Here is a 24960-nt window from a genome sequence, read left to right as displayed (position 1 = left end):
TGTTTTTTTCTTAGACTACCTTGAGAATCAACGGCCCTGGTTCACTGTTGCCACCTTGTGGAACAAATAAATAATGCAAAATAATTAAATGTCCATGTGTGACCTATCTGGCGGCACGCGTACTCTGCAGATGACGAAATTTGCGTCACGTGAACTGTACGCTGTTCCTAGCGTACGCGTGAAAAGTGAAGTATACTTTGGGCTTAACCCTGAATTCACACCGGACTGCATCACAGGAGCGTAGTGTAGCGATTGTCTGTCCCACATGCAACTTGCACAGGAGCACTCTTAATTTTTATTAAGAAAGAATTATATCAATAATAAATTAATGCTCGTATGTACAGCCTTGCCCGTGAAACATTGGGGACAGGGACAGACGAAGCTGGGAAGTTGCAAATGTAGCACAGCATAATAAAACCATGGTTATAACAACATGGAAGGCAAGCATAATGTGTAATTGTTGCATGTGGTACACATCCAAGAAGTGCTTCTGAACCTAAAGTTCAACTATATTAAATGTCTGCCGCGTTATGTATCCACCAATGTGTTACAACTGGCAACATGATTTAAAGTGTGTATTGGTTTGTATGTACATGTACATGCATATGTACAGCATCCCTTGTGACAAAAAAAGTATTAGATGTCTGGGTACTAGGTCATGAGTACCAGTGTTCATTGATTGTACATATGAGTTACATTGGTTAAAAGTAGGAGAATGGAACAGGAAAGAGTGTTTTATAATATTTAGGGTGTATGGTTGAAATTTGGCAAGTGATTTTAGGAAGAGAAGAAGGTGGGTGGACCTACTGAACACTGTAGTGAGAGAGACTCATAAAGAAAGAAAGATAAAGGGTTGATAAAGATTTGATTACCTTTACAAGTTTAGTCAGAAACTTATTGCATTTTATGAACCACTTGTTTAAATCCTCTTTTTTTCCCTCAAAGATTTTCCCTACTATTTAATTCAGGCCATATTTCATAAAATCAGAATTAGTAATTTGCATATATCAGCTCTCCATTTACCCCTTCTTTCCTGCGCACTCAGCGACCATGAGCAAAAGTGCATCTGCACCGTTTTAGTGTGGCAGACACATTGAAAAATTCACGTATGAGTTATATAAGTTAAGTTAATCATATACGACAAAGTTGATCTGATCTTGCTGAGCTTCACTCTGTGAAGCTCAGGACGCTAATGACCCATTTAAATGAGAAAACAACAAAGCTCCTTTTAAGCCATTTTAAATTAAATGCAGTTAGCGCTGCTTCAGTGTAGCGCTTTAAACTGAAATCGCTGAAAGAGGGGATGTAACAGACATGTGCACACAAAACCAAAATCTTCCTTTATTTTCATGTGCAAAATACACCATATACTTGAAATACCGTGTACACATGACTTGTGACTTGTGTGAAAACATAAAAGCTGTAAATACCCCTACATTCCTCCACACTTTTCTAGCACTGTTGACTAGTTATTTATGTCGTTACTGTCAGTCACTATGCAGTATGACACGCCCACATCGTTCTGATCCTGGCATAAAATAAGTTCTTCTGTAGCTTTTAGTTCAAACGTACAAAACATTTGTATGAAACGCTAAAGACTACATAATATATACTTTTTTTTTCAAGATTCAAAATATCTAAAATCTTGTCATGGGCTTTCACTGATCTATCTCTTCTTCTCAAAGGAAACTGTGGTATACAGACACGATACGGTCAGTTTAGCGCACCCGATTTTTCGGAGGCTCCTCCCCACCGACACCATCACCATACTCCTCTGTCTGTCTCCCACTCGTCCTCCTGCGTCTCTGTCTGTGGCCTGGAGCAGCCAGGGGCGAGTCCATCCGCACGATCTTCACAGCCTGCATGCTGCTTGGACTCTTCCCCCTCCCGTTCTTCCCAACGTTCAGCCCCACCTCCTCCCAAAAACAACTTACATCATGTCAACAAGATCCTCCGGGCGAAGAAGCTGCAGAGGCAGGCACGCACGGGAAATAACATGGTTAAGAAAAGGGGACCGGGGCGGCCCCGCAAGAATCCGCTACCCTCGCCATCAGTATTGCTCCCAACGTCGCCGCCGCCACCAGAGCCCGAACCGGAGAAGCACAGTAAAGAATGGGAGGAAGACACGGTTACAGATGCCATTGAGTCTGTTATACAGAGGCAAAAACGAAAAGGCCGAAAGAGGAACCGCTGGGATAGGGACAGGGATGAAAATGGAGAAGATGAAGATGAGACCGTGCATGAGAGGGAGGAAGAAGAGGAGGAGGAAGCAAGGCCAGAGGCAAGAGAAGAGGAGATGGTGACGCGGGGACAGCCGACAGGAGGGAAAGGATGGCTGCCACATGAGGAGATGCAAGGCTTTCAAAGGTCTGCCTTTTCTTTTATTTAATCTAAATCTAAGTTCATGCATTTTATTAACTTCGACTACAGCTGTTGTCGAAGTTATGATAAAACTGTGGCCTAATGATTTGACCAAATGATTCAACTAAAGCAAAAACTCCTGGGTAAACTTAACGTAATTGTGTTTACCTTTTAGTGCTGTGGAAGGAAAATCTGATGGCCACTCCTCCCCTGAACGCACAGGTCCAACCCCCATGGTACAAGCCCCACCCACACCAGTGACTACCCAACGGGAGAAAAAAGCTGCTAGGCCACCCAAGAAGAAATTTCAGAAGGCTGGCCTTTATTCCGACGTGTACAAGACGGATGAGTATGTCTAGCACATAAATCTTTCTGAATGGGTTAGTTTAGGTGCAGAACATTTGTCTTACCAAGCTTTCCTTACGATTGTGTTAACACCGCACCACTGTCGTCCTATCTTCCTTTCTCACCATCAGTCCACGTGGTCAGCTGCTACAGCTAAAGAAGGAGAAGTTGGAGTATATTCCAGGTGAACATGAATATGGCCTGCTTCCTGCTCCCATTCATGTTGGTAGGTCCACTTATTAACAGCCAAGTGATTTATTTATTTGTTACATTATTACTTCATACAGATAGCAAAACACAAACCGAAAACAACTATAAAATAAAAGGTCTTGTGTAGGATTACTGTGTGTGTGTGTGTGAACAGTGCCATGTTATAGCTCTGCTAGCTGTTGGTTCTATTTAAATCTCTGTTGCTCACTGAGCAGATCACTGAGCGTTCATGCTGATTGTTAGTTAAACATTTGCTGGCTGTTGGGTTATAAATTGATTGGCTAGGTATTCAGTGACGTTGCATAAAACCGCAATGTCTATTATTAACCACCTTCTTACCTCTTCTTCTCTCCAGGGAAGTATTTGAGACAGAAGCGCATAGATTTCCAGTTGCCTTATGACATCCTGTGGCTTTGGAAACACGACCAGGTAGTTTGTCTGTGCAACTTTGCTTAATTTTACACAACTCACTTTATCACCTTATATCCATTATCAACAACCTATTATTATTATAATTATTATTATAATTATTATTATTATTTCAGCTGTATAAGAGACCGGATGTCCCTCTCTACAAGAAAATAAGATCCAGTAAGATTCTACAGTTTTCCATATGCAAATAAACATTCACACTCGTACTTTCTAGTACATAGGGTATGTTGTACGAGGTTGTTTATCGTTAATAACCTAATCATATTCTCTCCCTTAGACGTCTACGTTGATGTAAAGCCGCTCTCAGGCTATGAAGCCACTACCTGTAACTGCAGGTCCCCTGAGGACCACAGTGCTAAGGGCTGCATGGATGACTGCCTTAACAGGTAATAATAGGATTTGATGCTTTTAAACAATCCTCTATTTTGAACTATCTTAACCATTATTTATATGTACAGTCAGGGCCATAAATATTTAAATGCTTAGTCAATGTTATTGTTATTCTAGCCCTCTGTGACAGTATATTGGAATTCAAATGGAATAATGATTATGATCTGAAAGTGCAGTGCGGTTACAGCACTTTTTTATTTTATTTTATATTTGTCATGCCTTCCACCCACACGTCTCCCTTTTAAGGGACCAAAAGTATTTGAAGAAACTAACTTAATCAAATTAGATTGTCATTTGTAATACTTGGTTGCAAATCCTTTGGCGTCAATGACTGCCTGAAGTCTGGAACGCACAGACATGACCAGACGCTGGGTTTCTTCCCTGGCGATGTTCTACCAGGCCTTTACTGCAGCTCTTTTCACTTCCTGCTTGTGCTTGGGGCATTTTGTGTTCAATTTTGCCTTCAGCAAATGAAATGTATGCTCAGCATAACTTTGCAGAACTTTCCATTTCTTTGACTTGAAAGATAAGTTGGGTTGCTTTCGATGTATGCTTTGGGTCATCATCCATCTGCACTCTGAAGCACCGTCTAATGGGTTTTGAAGCTTTTAGCTGAATCTGGGCAGATAATACAGCCCTGTACACTACAGAATTTAGCCGGCTGCTTTTGTCAGCAGTCACATGATCAATAAATAAAAGTGAACCAGTTCCACTGGCCAGTACACGCCCACGCCATAAGATCATGTGTAGGTCATTTCTTTCTCCAAACTCTTCTCCTCAATCATTCTGGTACAAGTTATCTATAGGCTGTTGCTCTGTACAGGCTTTTTTTCTGCCAAACTCTTAATCTGGATATAAGTATGTCAATTAAAGCTGAAAGTCTGCACTTTTTGTCAATGTACAAATATTTATGGATCTGGCTGTATATAGTGGTCAGGGTTTTAGTGTCACCGGTACACTATACTACATTTACTTTTTAAAATGTCCACTTAAATAAAAGCAGGTTGACTTATCAGAGTTTCTGCTAAGAAATTTTCATGCCGGCCAACAGGTCCGGGAATGATACAGTTTACCCGACAATCATCATCTCATCTCATTCCGGTGTTTATTTTGCACTGTGATGTTTTGGACTATGCATAGTATATGTGATTGTGTCAGTGGGGGCGTAGTCGAGCGTCAGCTGTTGGCCCGAGTTTACTTGTGTGTGTCTGTTTGTGCTTTCAGAGTCTCCCGTAACGAGCGAGAGATAGAGAGTTGACCAGCACAGAGATGTGTGTGTGTGTATGTGTCATTAAATGGGTCTGTTGAAAAGCGAAATTAAAAATGGAGAGATGTGCAGACGGAAACCTTATTTAGGTGTTCAACTGAACGTACTTCGTCTATCGTTTACTCCGTGTTAACATTTTCCCGGACATTGTGTCCAATTTTTAATTTTATCATCCAAATTTGTAACGGTTAAAAACTGGTATTAACTGGCTAACGGAAACTCTGATATATATCAAACAGTTTATATATATATATATATATATATATATATATATATATATATATATATGTATGAATATGTATATATATATATATATATATATATATATATATATATATATATATATATATATATATATATATATATATGTATGAATATGTATATATATGTATACACACATTTGTTTTTGGAGAACCACTCTGTTGAACTCCCTCACTTCCCTTAACGATTAATTGTCACACCTGTCCAAACCTTCATTTGTAGCCCTCAAAGAAAAGTTGTTCTTGAAAATTTCTTGAAATCCCAAATATTGGGTGGTACAAAAAAAAGTAGATCATTATATGATCAAGTGCACCTCGTTATATCATGATTCTTCCATCACGCTCTCTTTTTTTCACCCGTCCGTCTCTATCTCCCACATTGCATTCTTATACCCATCTTCTGTGTTCTCTCTCTCTCTCTCTCTCTCTCTCTCTCTCTCTCTCTCTCAGGATGATTTTTGCTGAGTGTTCCCCCAGCACTTGTCCATGTGGAGAGCATTGTGATAATCAGCGAATCCAGAGGCACGAGTGGGTTCAGTGTCTGGAGCGTTTCAGGACGGAAGGAAAGGGTTGGGGAATCCGCACTAAAGAGCCACTGCGTTCTGGCCAGTTCATCATCGAGTACCTGGGAGAGGTGGTCAGCGAGCAGGAGTTCAGGTTAGCCCCACGCTGGATTCAAAGCTCAAGAGTACCATTTATTATTATATTTTGAATCACTAATAGGAGGTTTTGTGATGTCTTCTAGGCCCTGTTCAGCACAAAATTGTCGATTTGATAACATACAATGTAACGACTAATTAGGGAAGAATGGGGATGAAATGAGTTAGAATCTAATGATTACAGCAACTTGTAAGCTTTTGAAAGATGCATTGATTATTTTACATTTTAAATGTATTGATTATAACTTTCGTAACATCATAAATTAACTTTAGTATTTAGATTTTTTTAATGCAGTTTATTTCTTTGGTCTTTCACGTCCACATAGCCAACCATTTAACTAAGCAGTTTTTGTATGTTTAATATTATGCTTGGACATTGTCCATGATGAACAACAGTTTACCCAGTTTAGCATACTTCCTTAAACAGTCAATTCCAAAGAGACCATGTTGGTACCTATGACCTCTCAAGTCTTCCTAATTAGTTTTCTGCCTTTCTGCCACTGTGGATCATCTTGCTAGACATATTAAAGGACCAGAGCTTCCTCAAAATGTAGTGTCTGCCTTGTCCTTCACTGTATACTGTCTATCTGTAGTATGTATCCAGTCCGGTCTGTTTTCTACGGGCACCCCCAGGAACTCCTATGTTTCCATCACCTACCAATGTCTCCCAATGTGTCTCTCCCAATCCATCACTATCTCATTTGTCTTGGCCACATTAAGCTGTAGGTTGTTTATCCCATACCACTTGATGAAGCTGTTGATCACAGCCCTATATTCCGACTTCTGCTGCAGCAGTGTGATCACGGCACGTATGTAAATTACGCTTGTAATCTGAGCTGTGAACAAGTAAGGAGACAGAACGTCCCCCTGCGGAGCGCCTTGCCGTGCTCACTGTCTGGTCCCAGACACAGTTCTGCAAACGCATCTGGATGTCATATAGTCAGTGATTAAGGCAAATGTGGTAGTGTCCTCCAGCATCCCGCTTAGCTTCTTGCCAAGTAATGAGGGCAGTTTGGTGTTAAAAGCACTGGAGGGTTCCCGAGTGGCGCAACACAAAAGCATACGCCTCATCATTAGGAGATCATAAGTTTGAATCCCAGTGATGCCATGCTACCGCCATTTGCAAAATTGGCCCTGCTCTCAGGGTGGGAGGCTTTCAGGGCCTGACAGTGCTGGGATTTGAATCAATAGTCCAGTTCTTAACCATTAAGCTACCACTGCCCACATGCTTACCTCACCATCCTTGGTTGGAAGGTATCATGTTATAAGAGTTAGCTGGTGGATGAGAATTGGCAAGCCCAAATTTGGAAACACTGGAGAATCAAAATACGTGACACTCACAGTGGCAAAATCATCATAAATATTTTAGTATGGTGTTGGACCACCATAAGTTGCAAGAATAGCTTAATTGTGACATGGCAGAGATTCTACAAATCTCTGGAACTCTACTGAACCATGCCAGTAAAATATCCTGACGTCATAACAGAGCCACCGGACCCACTCACTGTAGGGCGCACATTGCAATCAGAAGGTAATAAGCTCAGTGAGACCAGACCCAGAAGGTGGTCTGACTCTCATCGTTGTCGGATCTGAGATCGGATCATTATGGAGAAAATTCCTGCTGGATTTTACAGGGTGTCAGGAACCAACAGGAATCTGTTGAGCAAATATGTCCATCCAAAAATGTTGAGCAAGATAAACACTGCAAAAAAAAAAATCCATTATACAGCTGCTTGGAAAATAGTTTTACTATAATTTAATAGTTTTACTACTGGTTCCAGACTTTAAGGACACCGTGTATTGTGTTTTAAACATTACAAATCACTCTTTTATCATCCATAGTGACATGGATTACTATAGTAACCTCCTCTCCCTGCAAACACAGTGTATATTGTTTAGTTGTCCCCTAACAGACAGCTGTCCAGAGATGATCCTTTCATCTGCACATATGGGGGTTGTCATGATAATTGTTTGATTTTGATATGAAGTAGATTATCACGATTCTCAATAATAGTATATCTTAGACCTCTATCATAAGATCTCCCCCAAAAATATGCTGGAAGCTTTTTGTTCCATGAATAATTTTTATTTATTTTTTTTAAACCAAACTTGCCTAACAGAAGGTCCCAGGCCCTATCTGTGCTCTTGCCAAAGTCAAAGGCAATATCCTACTCCACAAACAAAGAGTGAGGTTTGGGCGTATTTAACTTGCCTTGCTAACAAAGCCAACAGACACGAGAGCAACAGGTGCTTTATGTAACACTTGTTATAAATCCCTACACTGTAAAGCAGGCACACTTGTCCAGGCATCCTAACCTCTACAAGAACCTGAAAATTCAGCAGCATAGCTAATAAGCCATTACGTCAAGGCATTCATCAACTTGCACACCACAACAAATAATGCTTTTCCTGGTTTAAATCTTGAACTAACTGTCTGTAGGAGTCGAATGATGGAGCAGTACTTCTCTCACAGCGGTCAGTACTGTCTAAATCTAGACAGCGGTATGGTGATCGACAGCTACCGCATGGGCAACGAGGCGCGCTTCATCAACCACAGCTGTGAGCCCAACTGTGAGATGCAGAAATGGTAAGAAACGTGAAGAATCAACTCATTATCTAGGGCTGATGAGTTCCGCGTATGAAATTGCTCAGCGTTAGTCAGAATTGATTGTGCACAAGGATTCAGCGGTGACCTCATGGAGGTTCAGCGAGCCCTTAAACAACAGTGTCGAGGACTGATGTGTTCCATAAAACTCGAGTGGACAATTAGTGTATACTTTAAACCGGTCTTTCTTGGTTACTACAGCTGTAGTTGTACTGAGTGATTGTGATGAGTAAGCCATTACGATAAAACATTTTCTACATATTAAGCTCACAGATGTTGATGATAATAAATGGCATGATTAGCCAAATGTAAACATTCTTTGGAACAGGACATACTCACGATCTAAGTTACAGAGCTAACATCTGCTTTGTACCCAAATATATACCCATAAACACACACACACAGACACTGGTGAAAGAGTGCTTCCAGACTAGGGGCTGGTGTGTCATCCATCTTGTAATGGAAGAACGACTGTTTAGCAAGAGGGTGGAGGACACAGCTGTGCTGTCCATTAGACACTCATACTCACAAATGTGCATTCCTTTACTCATACCCGAAGCCGTGTGTGACCGTGACTACAAACCAGTGGGTCTTACAGGGCTTTGGTGTAGTAGAGCTTGAGTTTCTACCAGTTTTACTTCAACTTCAGCTTAGCAGTGGCCTAGAACGTATAGTTAAAGACCGTCCTGTTAGACCAATGGGAAGCAGCTGATTATAAAAAGCTCTGCTCCCCTGAATTTTTGTCACAGAAGACTACTTTCAGAGCTGAAAATATGCTACACTCGCTGTTTTTTTCCATGTGGGAAATGGGAAAAAAACTATTTTAGCCGTCCCTGGCTTTTACAGTTATATGGTGAGAGAGTGGCTATTGGTTCTGTTCTGTTGTAGTGAACTTCAAACATTCATGCAACAGTTTGGACTGAAATATCAGCATGGCATCAACATCGGGCAAAATCGAGTAGCTCAACAGCAAGCTAGCCAGCTGATATTATTTTTATGAGTGATAACTCTAACGTTGACGATGATCTTCTCAAAACAGTGAGTGATTAGTACGGTCAGTGTTACAGATTTAACCAAGGGGACTTTACACTGTTCACAGTGCGAACGGCCACGTTGATTTGACGTCAGTCTGTAAGCAGGGATGGAACTGGTAGGTTAAAAGACGATGCCAAGCTGACGAGTTGAAATTTCAAGTTGAGGGGTATTTGCAGAGGTTTTTACAAGTTATATGTGCAGAATTTCACATCGAACACAGCAATAGTTCAACTGACCAATCAGGTCGCAAGTTGAGGAGGAAGCGTAAACTTGAAAAAACAAACATGGAGGACAGAGTGTCAGTAAAAAAAATACTAAAAAGTCTAGTTAGTGAGCCAATATGAGAAGATTTGCAACATGCTGAAACAAGACTATTTGTTTGCCAATAATCAAAGTTTACTCAAATTAAATTTGCTAATCTTTAAATGAAGCATTTGCTCACTCTGTGTATCCTACTTGCAGTCAAATGTTAATAAATAATATACATATACATATATAATAAATAATATACATTTCCTTCTGTTATTTCCAGGTCAGTGAACGGGGTGTACAGGATTGGATTGTTTGCCCTGAGAGACATGGACAGTGGGACAGAGCTCACTTACGACTACAATTTTCACTCCTTTAACACTGAAGAGCAGGTGTGTATGCAAGGGGCCACTTATCTTCTACATCAACATGTCAGACACAAAAACAAAAAAACAAAACAGCCAATCAATCATAATCCAGGCAACAGAGCTGGACGTAGCCAGGTCCACCTTCTCATTTAACATGATGAAAGGGTTTTTGCAGTAGACTAAAGTAAAAGTTATGGCTTACATGAGGTTAGAAGGTTACAACTCATTGTTTTCTTAATCTAGTGTGTCTGTTGTTCTAACAGAGTTTTACATAACCAATACGTTAGCACAGCTGAATATTAACTAATTTTTTAGTAATGTTAGCATTACATATCACCTTAACCCTTTAAAGCATGGTGTTTGCCATATGGCAACAGTGAATTTTTTCCAATGTTCTGATAATTCAACAGTACTATTTTCTTATGTAACTAGGGAAAATGGCTCTTTTAGACTTGACATAACATAAAAATGCCATGTCACATGACCAGGAAGTGCTGTTTGCGCTTCCTTTTCTGCAGTCACATGGCATAGTGAAGGTCATCATCGGAGGCTCTCAATTTGATAAGTTTTTCAATAATTAGGCAAAACTACTTAAAGGGAAAAAAATTCAACTCTATCTATTCATATTTGTGTTTTGTCATTTAAACAGTTGATGTATTTTGAATATTCTTTTAAAAGGTAAAATGTAATTGTTGCTAAATGGCAACAACATGCGACTGTTGTATGTGCATTCATGAAGTGAAACAGGCCTATACAGTAAAACAGACACTAGGCTTTGCTAATAGTAAGGCCTGTAATCTTTCTGTAAAAGCAGCTTGCAGGACTAGGTTTATAGCTGCTTGCACTGCACCAGTGTACTGTGTGTACTGCAAAAAGGAAATATTGTTTAATTCTGGTATCACTAACAATCCAACATGACGAAACGTGAGATAAATATTGACAAATACCCATCTGTGTACAGTGTGTATACGATACAGTGGTGGGATTGCTTGAAATATTAAAAAGCATATGATATTTTAAAAAAAATCTAATTTATGGTAATATATAAGGCTAAGTCAAAAATGCGACATAAATTAGCAACCGGAAGAATTTTTTTTTCCAGAGGAATCCAGAACAGGATAATGTTTTGTGACAATAAAAAAATGCAAAGTAAATATATATATAACGTTCTTATTTGACTTACCCTCATAAAAAATATGAATGGTTTAAAAAATACATTCACAAAAAACATTTAATAAAATACGCATTTTTTTCCCTAAAATGACTGAACACTATAATATTAATATAGGTGCAAATGTAAAATAACAAGTTAGAACCATAATATTTTGAATATCACATTCAATTAAGTTGATTATAGATAATTGTATGACGTTTCGCTCTTAGCCCAGAGAGAACCTTATGATCCTAGGCTTGTTATTCCTTTTCATTCACGTCAATGTTATTATTCACTGTTAGAAAGACGCCATGTTGTCTTTATTCCCGAACAGCAAGCGTGTAAGTGTGGCTCAGAAGGCTGCCGTGGCATCATCGGCGGAAAGAGTCAACGACTCAACGGCCTTCCTGGCAAAGCGGGAGGATCAGGAGGCGGGGCACGAAGGCTTGGGAGGCTGAAAGAGAAACGCAAATCAAAGCACCATCTTAAAAAACGAGTGTGTGAAGTAATAAACATTCGTGAATCAAAGGTGTTATTTTTCTTTTCTTCTTTTTCCCCCCATCCTCTAGTAATAACACACACGTACGTATTTTTTGTCCCCAGGAGGAGGAATCCAGCGACAGCAGCAAGTTTTTCCAGCACCTTCTGATGAAGCCGATGTCTAACAGAGAGAGGTAGAATCCGATGACGATGACTTTTCCGTGACGAATCGAAACATGTCCCATCGTACTCAAAATAAGTCTTACTGATTGCAGGAACTTTGTCCTGAAGCACCGAGTGTTCCTGGTGCGTAACTGGGAGAAGATGAGGGACAAGCGGGAGCTGTTGAAGAGGGAGGGAGAGAGGGAGCGAGAGAAGGAGAGCAGCCTGTCACAGTACGCCCGGTGGGGAGGTGTCATCCGTGATGATGGGAACATCAAATCAGGTGTGTGTACACATGTGGGACACATCTACACTCAGGTTTATTACAGACGGTAGTGCTGAACCTATTTACACACCTCTGATTGTGTGTGTGTGTGTGTGTGTTGCAGATGTGTTCCTTACACAGTTCTCAGCGTTACAGACCTCGCGTTCGGTGCGTACACGCAGACTCGCCGCCGCTGAGGAAAACACCGAAGTCACTCGCACAGCTCGTCTTGCGCACATCTTCAAAGAGATCTGTGACATGATCACCAGCTACAAGGGTCAGTACACACACGCGCACACACACACACACACACACACACACACACACACATACACACATACACACACAAACATGTGGAATCATATTTAAAAACCGTAAACCCATAGTGTACCAATCCTTAAAGGATTTCGTCATGGTTACTTTGTGTTCCGAAGAAGAACGAAAGTCTTGTGGGTTTGGAACGACCTGAGGGGGGGTAACTCATTTTAGGTTGAAGTATCCCTTTAATCACTGTTAATCACTGAGAAATACACTACCATTCCACACAGCTATATGGTACTTTAATTAATCTCGTTAAGCATGTAAACTATAACAGTATAACAGACGTATCGTCTGTGCGTCCCAGAGAGATGATATGCTTTATTTGTGCTGATAAACATGCGAAAAATCTCCACGTAACTATCACGTCAGCCGCAAAAACATAACAGGAGACCATATTGATTTTTAACAGCAGGCCAGAATTTGTTTTAGAAAAACACTGCTATCGAAACGAAACCCTTTCCAAGCCAACAGGTTGTCTACAGGTTGGTTACAGGCAGTCAGTACAAGGCGCTCCATCTTTGCAGTATCGGAACTAAAATCAGTCTCAAACACTAGACAGTTAGGTCACGTTCTGACTGAGGCGTTGCCTGTAATGGACATGTTTAGCAAGCTAAGTTTGTTCAGTTTAGAAGTGAGTTTAAGGCATCTGGCTGAACAGCACCTCAGCTCTCGGTGCCACAACTACAACGACGTGTAATCGTAAAATGTTACGTCTTGAACCTTGTAAGCATCGAGAGACTTGTATGCCTTCAGTTTCTCTCTAGTATAAACTTTCAGAGTTTCTATGAGATATGTGTCTGTGTCTGTTTCTGGCCATTATAGACTAGACCAGGATCATACAGCACTCCCTGTCTTTTTTTTTGTAATCCATAGTAATATGTGGATAACATTTTAACTTTTTTATTTATTTTTAATAAAAAATTCATTTTTAATTAATGAAATTATTCATTAAAAATGTAATTTCCGCCTGTTCTGGGTGTGTTGGTGTTCAGCACTGAATTTATTAATGATGTGGCACTCCACAGTAGTCCTTAGTGGCTCATATCAAAGTGTTTTAACAACACTCAGTGCTTTAAGAATGTGCAGTTTTCCCATAAGTGTTTCTTCTTACTTTCTTTTCTTTTTTTTTTTAATAACAGAGAGTCATGATACTCTAAGAAAGGATTAATCGACGTCAGTCCGATTCTTGACAATTCCTTCAGTCAGATTATAATGAAGTAAGGCCAGGTTGCTAGACTAAGTCTTATCTTTTTGCACCCATTTATTTTATTTTCATAATATAAATATTAAATGTATTATTGAATCTCTCTCTCTCGGTTCAATTCAGCAAGCTTTATTGGCATATACATGACCGTATACATGTACAGTATTGACAAAGCATTACAGGAATGAGAACTGTTTATTAATAACATATTAGTTAGAACATTGAGTTTAGAAATTAAGCGTTAGTACAAATAGCGGCAATCTTAAAGAAGTAAAAAAAAAAAAAAAATGTATTCTCTCTCTTTTTCTCAATGTAGATTCCTCAGGACAAACGCTTGCAGCTCCCCTGCTTAATTTACCTTCTAAAAAGAGGTAAGCACACATATTTGATAAGTTACCATATATTCCAGATATTTTCCCAAAGCCAAAGTGACGAAATGTACTTATTAATGTCTAAACACTAAGACAACAGCAGTAGTTTTTTCTTTATTTTTATAAAGTAATTGTGTTAGCTTACAAAGTGCATCGATATGGTGTGTGTGTATGGCATAAAAACTTGGGTTGGGGCACCTAATACACGGACAGCTCAGTATATTGTCTGTAAGTACAGCAAGTTGTTTAGATTTAACGCTGAGTCCAGTAACAAATTAAATTCAGTATTGAAATCAGTCTCGTATCCAATCCTTCATTAGTCCTTTCAGAGTAACATTTTGGAAAGCTCATTACTTGTGTGTGTGTGTGTGTGTGTGTGTGTACACAGGAACATGCAGTACTATGAGAAGGTATCAGATCCTCTGGACCTCAGTACCATAGAAAAGCAGATCCTCACCGGACATTACAAAACAGTGGAGGCCTTTGACACAGACATGCTCAAGGTGTTCCGCAACGCCGAGGTCAGTCTAACTGCACGAGCCGAATTCTCACACTGCTTGTACTTGTTCTTTGGCACTTTTTAGAAACATCACCAGCAAGCCTGCTAACAGCTACGACTATTTACAACTGGCATGTCTGAGGCGTAATAGCGTAAACGGTACAAGATTGAAATTAGAGTTAAGTTGGCTTTAATCTAATTCCAGCTCTAAGTAAAAACAAAGCAGATTGCTGCTTTGGTCCAACTTAAAAAATAAATAAATAAATAAATAGAATATGTGCCAAGATCAAGGAATGTTTCTAACTTTGCGTTTAAGATGTCTTTATTTTTGGCTGCCACACTCGGTTCCAGTATTCAAGTCAGTATTTAAGTTACAGCATTGCCAGCTCTCCACTGAAGAGACACTCAGAACAAAATGCTATGTACTGTACGCAGAGAATTTCCGTAGAATTCCGTGCCGTTTTTTATTTTTTTTCTGTAAAAACAATTAGTGATCATTGTCAGACTTCCTGCCTCACCTTCTGCTCTGTCTTGTAAAGAAATACTACGGACGGAAGTCTTCGGTGGGCCGTGACGTGTGCCGGCTACGTAAGGCGTACTACGGCGCGCGACACGAGGCCGCGGTGCAGATCGATGAGATCGTCGGGGAGACGGTCAGCGAGGCGGACAGCTCTGATTCAATGGACCGCGACCACGCTCACCACGTCAACAAAGACGACGACATCATCCGCTGCATCTGCGGCATGTACAAGGACGAGGGCCTGATGATCCAGTGCGAGAAATGCATGGTACATAAACACAGCAAGGTTTTGCGAGATGACGAGAATAATAAGTACCCGAGACTTTTGATGCCCTACACGATTAACACAATATATCATTCATATATATATATATATGTATATCTATATATACACATATATATATATATATATATATATATATATATATATATATATATATATATTATATACAACAACATGGTCAGACATGATCACCAGCTGCAGTGTGATGTTCACGTGCTTTGAGAATTGTTGTTGATTATTAGTTTTCCATCAGTGTCCCTGAAGAGATATAAAACCTGTTCTTCTCTCTCTCCTCTGTTTCTCTCAGGTCTGGCAGCACTGTGACTGCATGCGTTTGGAGGCCGAGGTGGAACATTATCTTTGTGAGCAGTGTGACCCTCGCCCGGTGGACCGAGTACGTCACTTTTTTAAATGCCCCGCTGCTTTTAAATTGGCAAAAACTTTCACAATGTTTAACTTCCTGCTTTTTTTTTTTTTTTTTTTAACCAATAGGAAGTCCCTATGGTGCCTCAGCCCAGTTACGCGCAGTCAGGTTCCATCTACTACATATGCCTACTCCGGGATGAGCTGCTGCTACACCAGGGTACGTGTGTGTGTGTATGTGTGTGTGTGTATGTGTGTGTGTGTGTGTTTAAAGAATGTGGTGAGTGATCAGAGGTAGATATTCTGTCGGACATGCCGATGATTCCTAACGTGTATCTAACTAGATGAAGCTATAACTTGATATACTGTTCTAGTCTACATTTCACACATGGTATTTGCATATGTGTGTGTTCAGGTGACTGTGTGTACCTGATGAGGGACAGCAGGCGCACTCCGGAGGGCCAGCCACTGCGCCAGTCCTATCGCCTCTTGTCCCATGTTAACAGAGACAAACTGGACATCTTCCGCATTGAGAAACTTTGGAAAAATGAAAAGTGAGCTCTTTTATTATCATTTTTAATATGATGTACAGTGGCAACGCTGTTGTTATGGTGGATCCACCCACTCTGTTCCATTCTCATGCAGGATGCTTAGGTGGGCTGCATTTTTGGATAGCATTTGTGCAAACTAAAGCCCGGTTTATACTTCTGTGTCAATGTGTGTTCGCGATGCACAGAGGGGGATGATGGGTAAACATGGCACAGAGACGTGCTAATGGTCAGTCCTTCTACAAGCTAGCTCCGCATCGAGCGTCAGGCGATCGGTGTTTGGTTGGCGAAGAGGTGTTTGCTTCTCACACAGGGATATGATCGCGTTACTTCATCATATCACCGTGTTTATTTCTTTAAGGAAAACTACAATCGTGATATTGTGTTACTTTAAATCTCTACTGCATGAACTATTCAATTTACATTCAAATGTTTTATGGGTTTTTATTACTTGAATAAAAAATAAACTTGAAAAAAATATTTGAACAATTTGGAAAAAAAAGTCGTTTTGGTGGAAAACATCATAAAGTCAAAAATAAGACAAATTGTATGAGATTCCAATTACTGCATTTTCCACACTACAAGTTGCAAAGGGTTATTTGTGCCACCTAGTGTGAAAAATGATATCTTCTAGAAAGGAATGACATTAGTAAAAAGGTATGGATTTACTCACTCAAGGTGCATACAAAAATTTGATCCAAACATGTTTTGGGTGAAGTATCTTTTAGAACATTTAGAAAACAAGGTGCAAAATGTCTGAAATTCCACCAGTTGTTCTTACTTTGAATGTGGAAAAAATGTAAATATACTATTAGAGAAGCCTAGTGTCTGTTTTTCTGTGTAGGCCTGTTTCAGTTCATGAATGCACATACCACAGTTCCATTATCGCATTACATTTCTCCTTTTAACAGAATACTCAAAATGTACAAACTCGTTTAAATGACAAAAAATATATGTTAACTTCTCTCAGATAGTGTTTCAATTTTTTTCCCTTTAAGTAGTTTTGACTAATTATTAAAAAACTAATCAAATTTTAAGAGTCTCCGATGATGACCTTCACCATGCAAACAGCACTTCTGGGTCATCTGACAGGGCTTTGTGTTTTTGTTTTGTCAGAGTTAAAGCTCCACATTGTTCTAGTTACATAGGAAAATTGTAGTTTTGTATTACTGCCTATGAAAACAATTGGAGATAAATTAATTGTTCCATATGGCAACACCATTCAGTAAAGGGTTAATACATTATATAAAAATGCAAGGCTTTTTTAACAGCTGTATTTACATTCATTCATGGCATTTGGCAGACACCCTTATCCAGAGCGACTTACATTTATCTTATTTATAAAACTGAGCAGTTGATGGTTTAGGGCCTCGCTCTAGAGCCCAACAGTGGCAGATTGGCAACTGGGATTTGAACTCACAACCTTCCGATCAGGAGTACAGTGTCTTAACCACTGAGCTACCACTGCCTACGTTAGAATGTCCAGTTTAATCCTGTAGGATTGTACACTTGACCTTTTCATTCTACAGACTCAGTGATTAATAAATCAGTGACTGATGGAATTGTGGATTTAAACACTAGTTACACTGAAGTGCTGCTATACAAAAGCTGCTCCTACTGCTGAATACACTCGAGTTAAAACTCCGCGTCTGCCAAAAAACTCCACCCTAATACAAAACAACCTTTCTTCGTCAACGCAGCGTTTTAACCACCTTGTTTTTCCTGTAGGGGTGAGCGGTTTGCTTTTGGTCATCACTATTTCCGACCTCATGAGACCCACCACTCACCCTCGCGCCGCTTCTACCATAACGAGCTGTTCCGAGTGCCTCTCTATGAGATCATCCCTCTGGAGGCAGTGGTGGGAATGTGCTGTGTTCTGGACCTTTACACCTACTGCAAGGGTGAGACATGCCTCCTGTGCTAAAACACACCTCAGGACATCTCTCTCTCTCTCTCTCTCTCTCTCTCCACACTCTGACTGACACTCACAGTCAAACTCAGTCTCTCTCTCCTCCATGGTGGCAGGTCGGCCGAAAGGTGTGAAGGAGCAGGACGTGTACATCTGCGACTACCGGTTGGACAAATCTGCTCATCTTTTTTACAAAATCCACCGCAACCGCTATCCAGTGTGCACCAAATCCTATGCCTTCAACCACTTCCCCAAGAGACTCACACCCAAAAGGGACTTCTCAGTAAGTTTCTCTCTGTCAGTCTTAGTTTCGCTATGTGACCTGATGTCCCGTGTAGTGTTTTTATAAGTATTATTATTATATTATATTATTATATTCGCTAAAGTACTTGTCACAGGTACGAGATGATCCTAATAAAAATTGTGTTAACACGTGTCCTTTATGTCGGATTAAACGATAAAGATCCTACGATTCAATAAAACGACTACATTCTCGGTCGAACTCAGTGTGCAGCGATGCAGGACAGGTTTGTAGCTCTTCGACTGGAAAGCATGAAATAATGTCACGTTATCATAATGTAAAAAAAAAAAAAAAGTTTGCAAGTTTAATTAACGTACAGATTTAATTAGCTAGCTACGCACCAGGAAGCTGTAATCCATCCTCTAGTTCTTCTGTCTAGTTCTTTTAGTCCTGTCCTGTGCTGAGACATGTTATAGAACCACCCTTCTGTTATCTTCACATCCGCCATCACCACTACTGTATTTGTAAGTGCGGCGTGAGTTTTGTGTAATCCTGTGCCGTCCTCCTATTGGTGGATTTTAGATGAGCGTCGTAGCAGAGCTCTCGCGCTGATTCCAAATTTTCTGACTCTGCCCGAACACCTTGCATTACATCACCGATCTCAACTCCTGCTCACAGATGATCCTTTACGATGTGCGATTGTGTCTGCAACGGTGAAATCGGGCTGAAAATCGTACAGCGTAAAGCCAGCTTAAAAATGTTTTTTCAGTGGTGTTAGGAACACCGACCCTTTGGTGATAGTGTTCCTTTCCCAACTATTCCAATAAATTGTCCATGTTCTAAATTAAAATACAGTATTTGTCCTAAATTAAAATACAGTATTTTGCTGAGTTTTTTTTTGTGATTGTTGCGGCCAAAAATGCTCGATTTTTCTCGAGAATTTGCGATACCACTTGCTGAGTTTTTGTGCTTTTTTTTATCACATTTTTTTTGCGTAAAACTACTCGAATCTGCGAAATCGCAATCGCACGAAACTGTTTTGCGCTGTCTTTCTCAGTGATGTTTGTTGGTAAATGAGACATTTTAGCTGTACTCATGTTCGACGCACGTGAGGTCAATTTTGGAAAACAATTTCCATAATAAATAATTTTGGAAAATTCCAAGCTCCTCCGAATATTGTGGCGTTTCCTTGATTTTGCGCTTATTTCTGCGATTGCGAAATCGCGAAATCTTGGAGGGACTGACAATCAGCTGGCGTGGCTGTCATTGAGAGCTGAAAGAGCTCCGTTATTCCACTAGGGGGCAAAATAGAGCAATGAACTCGTATCCATAAACTCCACTACTTTTTGTTAATTTTGTATTCTTTATTATCACTGTAAAATGTTGCAGTAACCATGTCTCTTTCAAAAAGAACCAGTTTACAGGTTTGACAACAACAGAGACTATATGGATTATTTCTTTACCCAATTCAGTATTATGGGCTGTTTTGAACTGTTTTCCAATTTAAATCAGTTCCAGCTTGTAACACTGTAAAATATGGACAAGTTCGGGGGGGTGAAGTATGCAAACCACTGTATATCTACAGTTTATCCATTTTTCATTGAGTTAATGGTCATTGCATGTGAGTTATTGGTCATTAGACTTGACATCATTGACTAAGTGTAATAATGTGTCCTGTTACTTAATGACCCATGTTCAGACTGTTTAACCTCAGGTAAAGCGCTGTATTGTAAATAACTAGAGCAGAGAGTTCTGTTCTGTTCTGTTGTTCCCAGAGTTGGGTGGGGTTGTTTTTTTGTTTGTTTGTTTTTTTTGTTTTTTTAAAAAGATGTCGCAACCCGAAATGAACGTGTAAACGCATTGAAATATTCCATGGCAGCTCTTATGCTTCACAGAAAAGTTGACAGCTGTCAGCGGTGGGCGACTGTCGTTCAGCACCGAGATTACACATAGAAGACTAGGGAGAATGTGTCACATAGGATAATTATCCTAATTAGGAACAACATACACTGATATTGGCTTGAACACCTAAAGCAAATGACGTGGCGATCATGGAACGTTTTCCCACGTCAACATAATCCTTGGCAGAAATCGAGAACACATTTTCGATAGCTTTTTTTTTTGTCCTCAATCAAATGACCGTAGCCATGTTTAGGGCTTATTAGGTATAAATTATATTCTGTGTATAAATTAGCAAGTCATTTCTCTTCCATCTCTCTCTCTGCTCTCTGTATTCTGTTTCTTTCATCGCTACCTCTCTTAGCCTCACCACGTTCCCGACAACTATAAGAGGAATGGCGGGCGTTCGGCCTGGAAGAGCGAGCGCTCCAAAGGGATCGGGGCTTGCGACGAAGACCCGTCCCCCGGTGGGTCCTGCGACCAGCTGTCCTTCTCGAGAGATGCGGGAGGACACCCGAGCTGTAACCACGAGGAGTCCTCCACCGTGCTGTCCGTACTAGCACCACCACAGGAGCAGAGGAGAGCCGGCGAGGACGAAGACGAGGAGGAGGATGAAGAGTTGGGTGAGGAGGAGGAGAGGAGGGAGGTGGAGGAAAGCTCCACGGAGAAAGGAGGAGCCGAGGCGTCCCTGGTCTCCTCTTCACCGCTACACTTGTCTGTTTTGGAACGGAGGGAAGCACAGAGAGAACGACTCAACAAGATCCTGCTGGACCTCCTGCATCGGACCCCCAGCAAAAACGGTGAGAGATTTTGTTCTGAAAATCCTTCCAAATTTCGAGAGTGATGTTAAAAGTGTAAAAGTTCGAACACCCAAGCAGGCAACCTCTTCATATAGCGGAGACACTTTTTTTTTTCTTTTTCTTTTTTTTTTCAGTAGACTGATGCCGCCTTTTGTGTGTCCTGCAGTTATAGACGTCACTTATCTTCTGGAGGAGGGCTCCGGCCGCCGCCTGCGCAGACGCACGCTGGGACTGAGCGACTTTGTGAGCAGGAAGTGATGGCATCTAGCGCTGCAGGTCATAAGCAGACAGCAAAAGGAAAAAATGAAAAGAACCATATGCAGGAACAGCAAAAGAGGGATGACGGTCTGAGAAAGGAGAGATGACAGCTCGGGGCTTAAAGGCTCTCCCTTTCAAAACATCTGTCCTCCATTTTGCTCTATTTTTCCTAAAAGACAGACTAGTGTATGTGCACAGGATATGAGGTTTGTTTGTTTTTTGTTTTTTGTTTTTTTTTGCCAGCAATGAGAGAATTATTGCCTTGATGCGTTTTTAAAAAAAAAAGTATGTTGCAATGACACATGAACATAGGAATATGTACTATTTAAGCCTGTCACTATCGTATTAACTGTCTTTCCGTTTCTAAGGCAACAGAGGTCAATGTTTTTTCAAGGTGGTACTACATAGAGAAAGAATGAAGCCTCTGAGAATGGACTGTAAAGGGTGTGGTTGGGGGGGCGGGGTTAAGGGGAGGTATGGCCATGCAGTTGGACAGAAGAGGAGACAAAGACAGAGACCAGCACCTCTTAGTGGATAGAAATCCATATTTACTGAGAAGTGAGAAGAGGAGCAGCATAGGATGTGCAGTGTAGCGCACATATACACTGCCCCTGTCGCCTGAGAGGAGAGAAAAGAAAAGGAGGGAAGAAAGCAAGCGGAGAAAGAGCTAACTGCACTTTTTTCTAACACGGACATCATTTGCTCCTGGAGGTGTACACTAACACTCGTCATGGTATCGGAAAGATGCTGTGCGTCAAAAAAAACAAAAAAAATACATTATTGGTTTTTGTTGGTTGTTCAGTCATACTGTAATTATATTAGGGTTGGCAAAGGACAGGATGGATGGGTTTCTTTATTTTGTAAACGTGGAACAGTGGCGTGTTGTTTGGGGGGGGGGTGGGAGGAGGCAGGGGGAGATAGCTATATCGTGTCTTTTTTTTTTCCTCTCAAAAAAGAAGAAAAGCTCTGAGCTTTTTGGTGTGTGTGAAGTAACTCGCCCTGTTTTCTTTTTTTTTTTTCCTTTCTTTTTTTTCTTTCGATTTACCAGCTCAACGAGATGTTTAACCAGTGGGGGTGCACTGACTTTAACTGTAACGCCTTAGAATGATCTCAGTGTGTGTGTCTGTGTGTGTGTGTGTTGGAGCGCTGCCCTGAATGTATGTAGCCTGTCAGAAGAAAATGTCACATAACTTTTAGGAAAAACTTTTTAAAAAATTTAAATAAGGGTTTGATTTGCAGTTGATGATTGGCCAGGAGAAAGGGGGGAGGGGCTTCTTTTGGGTGTGTGTTTTTTTTTTTTTTGGTTTTCTTTCTTTTTGTTTCTTGTACTTTGTTGTAGATGGCAAAAAGACAATATTAATACTTTATTTTATTATCATTTTTTTTAGCCCCATGCAAATGAGTTGTTTTTGGATGAACTGACAAAACCGACAGAGAAAGACAAGGGGGGGGGGGGGGGGGGGTAATGACGAGAGGAAGAGATGTATATGATGTGCCAAGCTATGTATATATGCAGACGGGAATATGTGAGAGATGTCTCCAAAAAAGCAATATCTTGATAATGGATTTTTTTTGTTTGTTTGTTTTTGTGTATTGTATTGTACAGGACTCAACCCTATATGTATTATTATTATTATTATTAATTATTATTATTATTATTATTACGCCGTTTGTATTGGCACCATTGTTCATTTAAGCTTGGGGCTTGAGGAGGACGTGGCTGAACGTTAAAAAAAAAAAACCCGACGACGGAAGAAAGAAAGTAAGCAACTTGTCCAAACTTTTTGTTGACATAGGAGGAAGGCGAAACGGACTCGGCGACCCCAGACCTGACAACTGTCATTTGTAATTATTAATTTTAATGCTATTATAATTATTATAACTTTTGAAGGGGGAGGGGGAAAAGTACTCCTCGTTACTTTGCTGCAAAGTGTTGAACACTAAAAAAACAAAACCAACGTAAAAATGTAAAGATGCTATTTTGGAAAATGGCAGAAACAAACTAAACAAGAGGGGAAAAAAAGAAATCTATCAACTGACTATCATGTTCTTAATCTTTTCTTTTTTTTCCCCCCATCTAGATTTGGGGGAGGAAAAAAAACAGCTCTTTTTTTTTTTCTTTTTGTGATAACAGTCATAATTATAATGCTCGTATTTCTTGTATTTGTGTGTTTTTGTGTGATTTGTTTAGTTATTTTAGACAATCACAAAAATAACATGCAAGCATTGTATATGGACAGACTGACAGACATTTTGTGTTGTGTACAGTTTGTCGAAACTTTTTCCACTCTGGTTTAAAGTTTGTAATTATGATTCTAAAGTCATGAAAATGCTGTTGGTTTTTACTTTTTTTGTTTTGTTTTATATTCTATTTGTTTTGTTTTTTTGTTTGTTTGTTTTTTAATAAAAAGCACTACATTGTTGTGAATATACCTGCCTGTTGCTCTTACATTTAGCCAAGAATCATGTGATAATTCTTTACTAGGTCATAACTATTGATACTCAAGGTATACAGTCAAAGCATATTTTAATTGTATGGATAGTCAATTAATACATCTGCCAATAAAGTGAATTTTAACTATTGCATAGAGCATTTACATTGTGTACCGTTATTTGAATTATTGGGTGTGTCTGGAAGCACAGAGTCGTGTCCCAGTTGAATGTTTGTGTACCAGCTGCGTCGTTCACACGCACACACATACACACACACACACACATCCTTCGCTGTCCTACATATCCCGTAACGCTTTGGGTCAGCCAGCCTGAAAAAACAGTGGAGAAAGGGGTTTATTAATGAATATACCTCGTGAATGTTGATGTCATGGTGCTTATTTGTTAGTCGACTAGTAAGATAGCCTTCCTAGCTAGTCGAGTTTGTATACACACTGCGAGTGCTCTGGGTTTTAGGTTACGAAATTGGGACGCTATTATAAACTCTCACAGCAGCACCCATACAAAGTACAATAAGAAGAACTAGCGAAGAAAAGTTTCACTGGAAATGTAGGAAAACAATATTCTCTTCACTATACTTTATACATTTTCCATCTTTAATGGGTATTACCCTTTATTCAGTGCTTGGACCCTGATTGTTGCTTGAGGTATTATTTTAATATTTTCTAATTATTTTTGATTACTGCATTATTTGGCTGGTGTAAACACAAACCATTCATTCTGTTGACCCCAACAGTACTTTTTCATCTCTCCCGGTACAGTTCAGGCTTAGTGACCATGTCAGTAACTTAGCAGTGTGGTGATGTGTGATATGCTTCAAAGCCCATCTCAGACCATTTACTTACAAGTACCTATCCAGATACCAAAGTGCCACCTTAAAAGACTTCTGAAACAGCAAACTTCTGTTTGGGACACACCTAGTCATACAATCTGCTAGATGATGCTATAGGATAGAGTTGTCTGGTTCAACACTTTCAGGTTTGACATTGGCTTTAATATAGACTCTGTTTGTCCAAGGTGGAATGGAATTTAATTTAACCTTCTTTATAATT

General features: G+C 40.0%; 1 protein-coding gene across 7 annotated transcripts in view; it reads left to right on the top strand.

Annotated features, from left to right (window-relative positions):
- The window catches only part of ash1l (ash1 (absent, small, or homeotic)-like (Drosophila)), a 43741-nt gene extending 19698 nt beyond the window's left edge, over nt 1-24043 (top strand). For 4 of the 7 annotated variants that reach the window (XM_017481282.3, XM_017481281.3, XM_017481279.3 and 1 more), the window contains 23 exons: nt 1686-2367; nt 2537-2710; nt 2838-2932; nt 3272-3345; nt 3462-3507; nt 3626-3734; nt 5716-5922; nt 8365-8511; nt 10097-10205; nt 11669-11839; nt 11938-12008; nt 12090-12259; nt 12366-12518; nt 14083-14137; nt 14526-14658; nt 15176-15424; nt 15747-15833; nt 15932-16022; nt 16218-16356; nt 18079-18251; nt 18376-18542; nt 20764-21199; nt 21366-24043. In XM_017481282.3, the coding sequence (XP_017336771.2) occupies nt 1686-2367; nt 2537-2710; nt 2838-2932; nt 3272-3345; nt 3462-3507; nt 3626-3734; nt 5716-5922; nt 8365-8511; nt 10097-10205; nt 11669-11839; nt 11938-12008; nt 12090-12259; nt 12366-12518; nt 14083-14137; nt 14526-14658; nt 15176-15424; nt 15747-15833; nt 15932-16022; nt 16218-16356; nt 18079-18251; nt 18376-18542; nt 20764-21199; nt 21366-21457 (3830 nt within the window). In that variant the 3' untranslated portion in view covers nt 21458-24043. Of the gene's footprint in view, nt 1-1685; nt 2368-2536; nt 2711-2837; nt 2933-3271; nt 3346-3461; nt 3508-3625; nt 3735-5715; nt 5923-8364; nt 8512-10096; nt 10206-11668; nt 11840-11937; nt 12009-12089; nt 12260-12365; nt 12519-14082; nt 14138-14525; nt 14659-15175; nt 15425-15746; nt 15834-15931; nt 16023-16217; nt 16357-18078; nt 18252-18375; nt 18543-20763; nt 21200-21333 lie in introns of all 7 variants that reach the window. The other 3 variants (XM_017481284.3, XM_017481283.3, XM_017481285.3) reach the window with 3 other exon arrangements.
- The last annotated feature ends 917 nt before the right edge of the window (nt 24044-24960 follow it).

This window comes from Ictalurus punctatus, chromosome 12, assembly GCF_001660625.3.
Source record: "Ictalurus punctatus breed USDA103 chromosome 12, Coco_2.0, whole genome shotgun sequence".
Classification (NCBI taxonomy): Eukaryota; Metazoa; Chordata; class Actinopteri; order Siluriformes; family Ictaluridae; genus Ictalurus; species Ictalurus punctatus.
The sequence above is the reverse complement of the archived record's forward strand: the minus strand, read 5'-3'. Positions and strand labels throughout refer to the sequence as shown.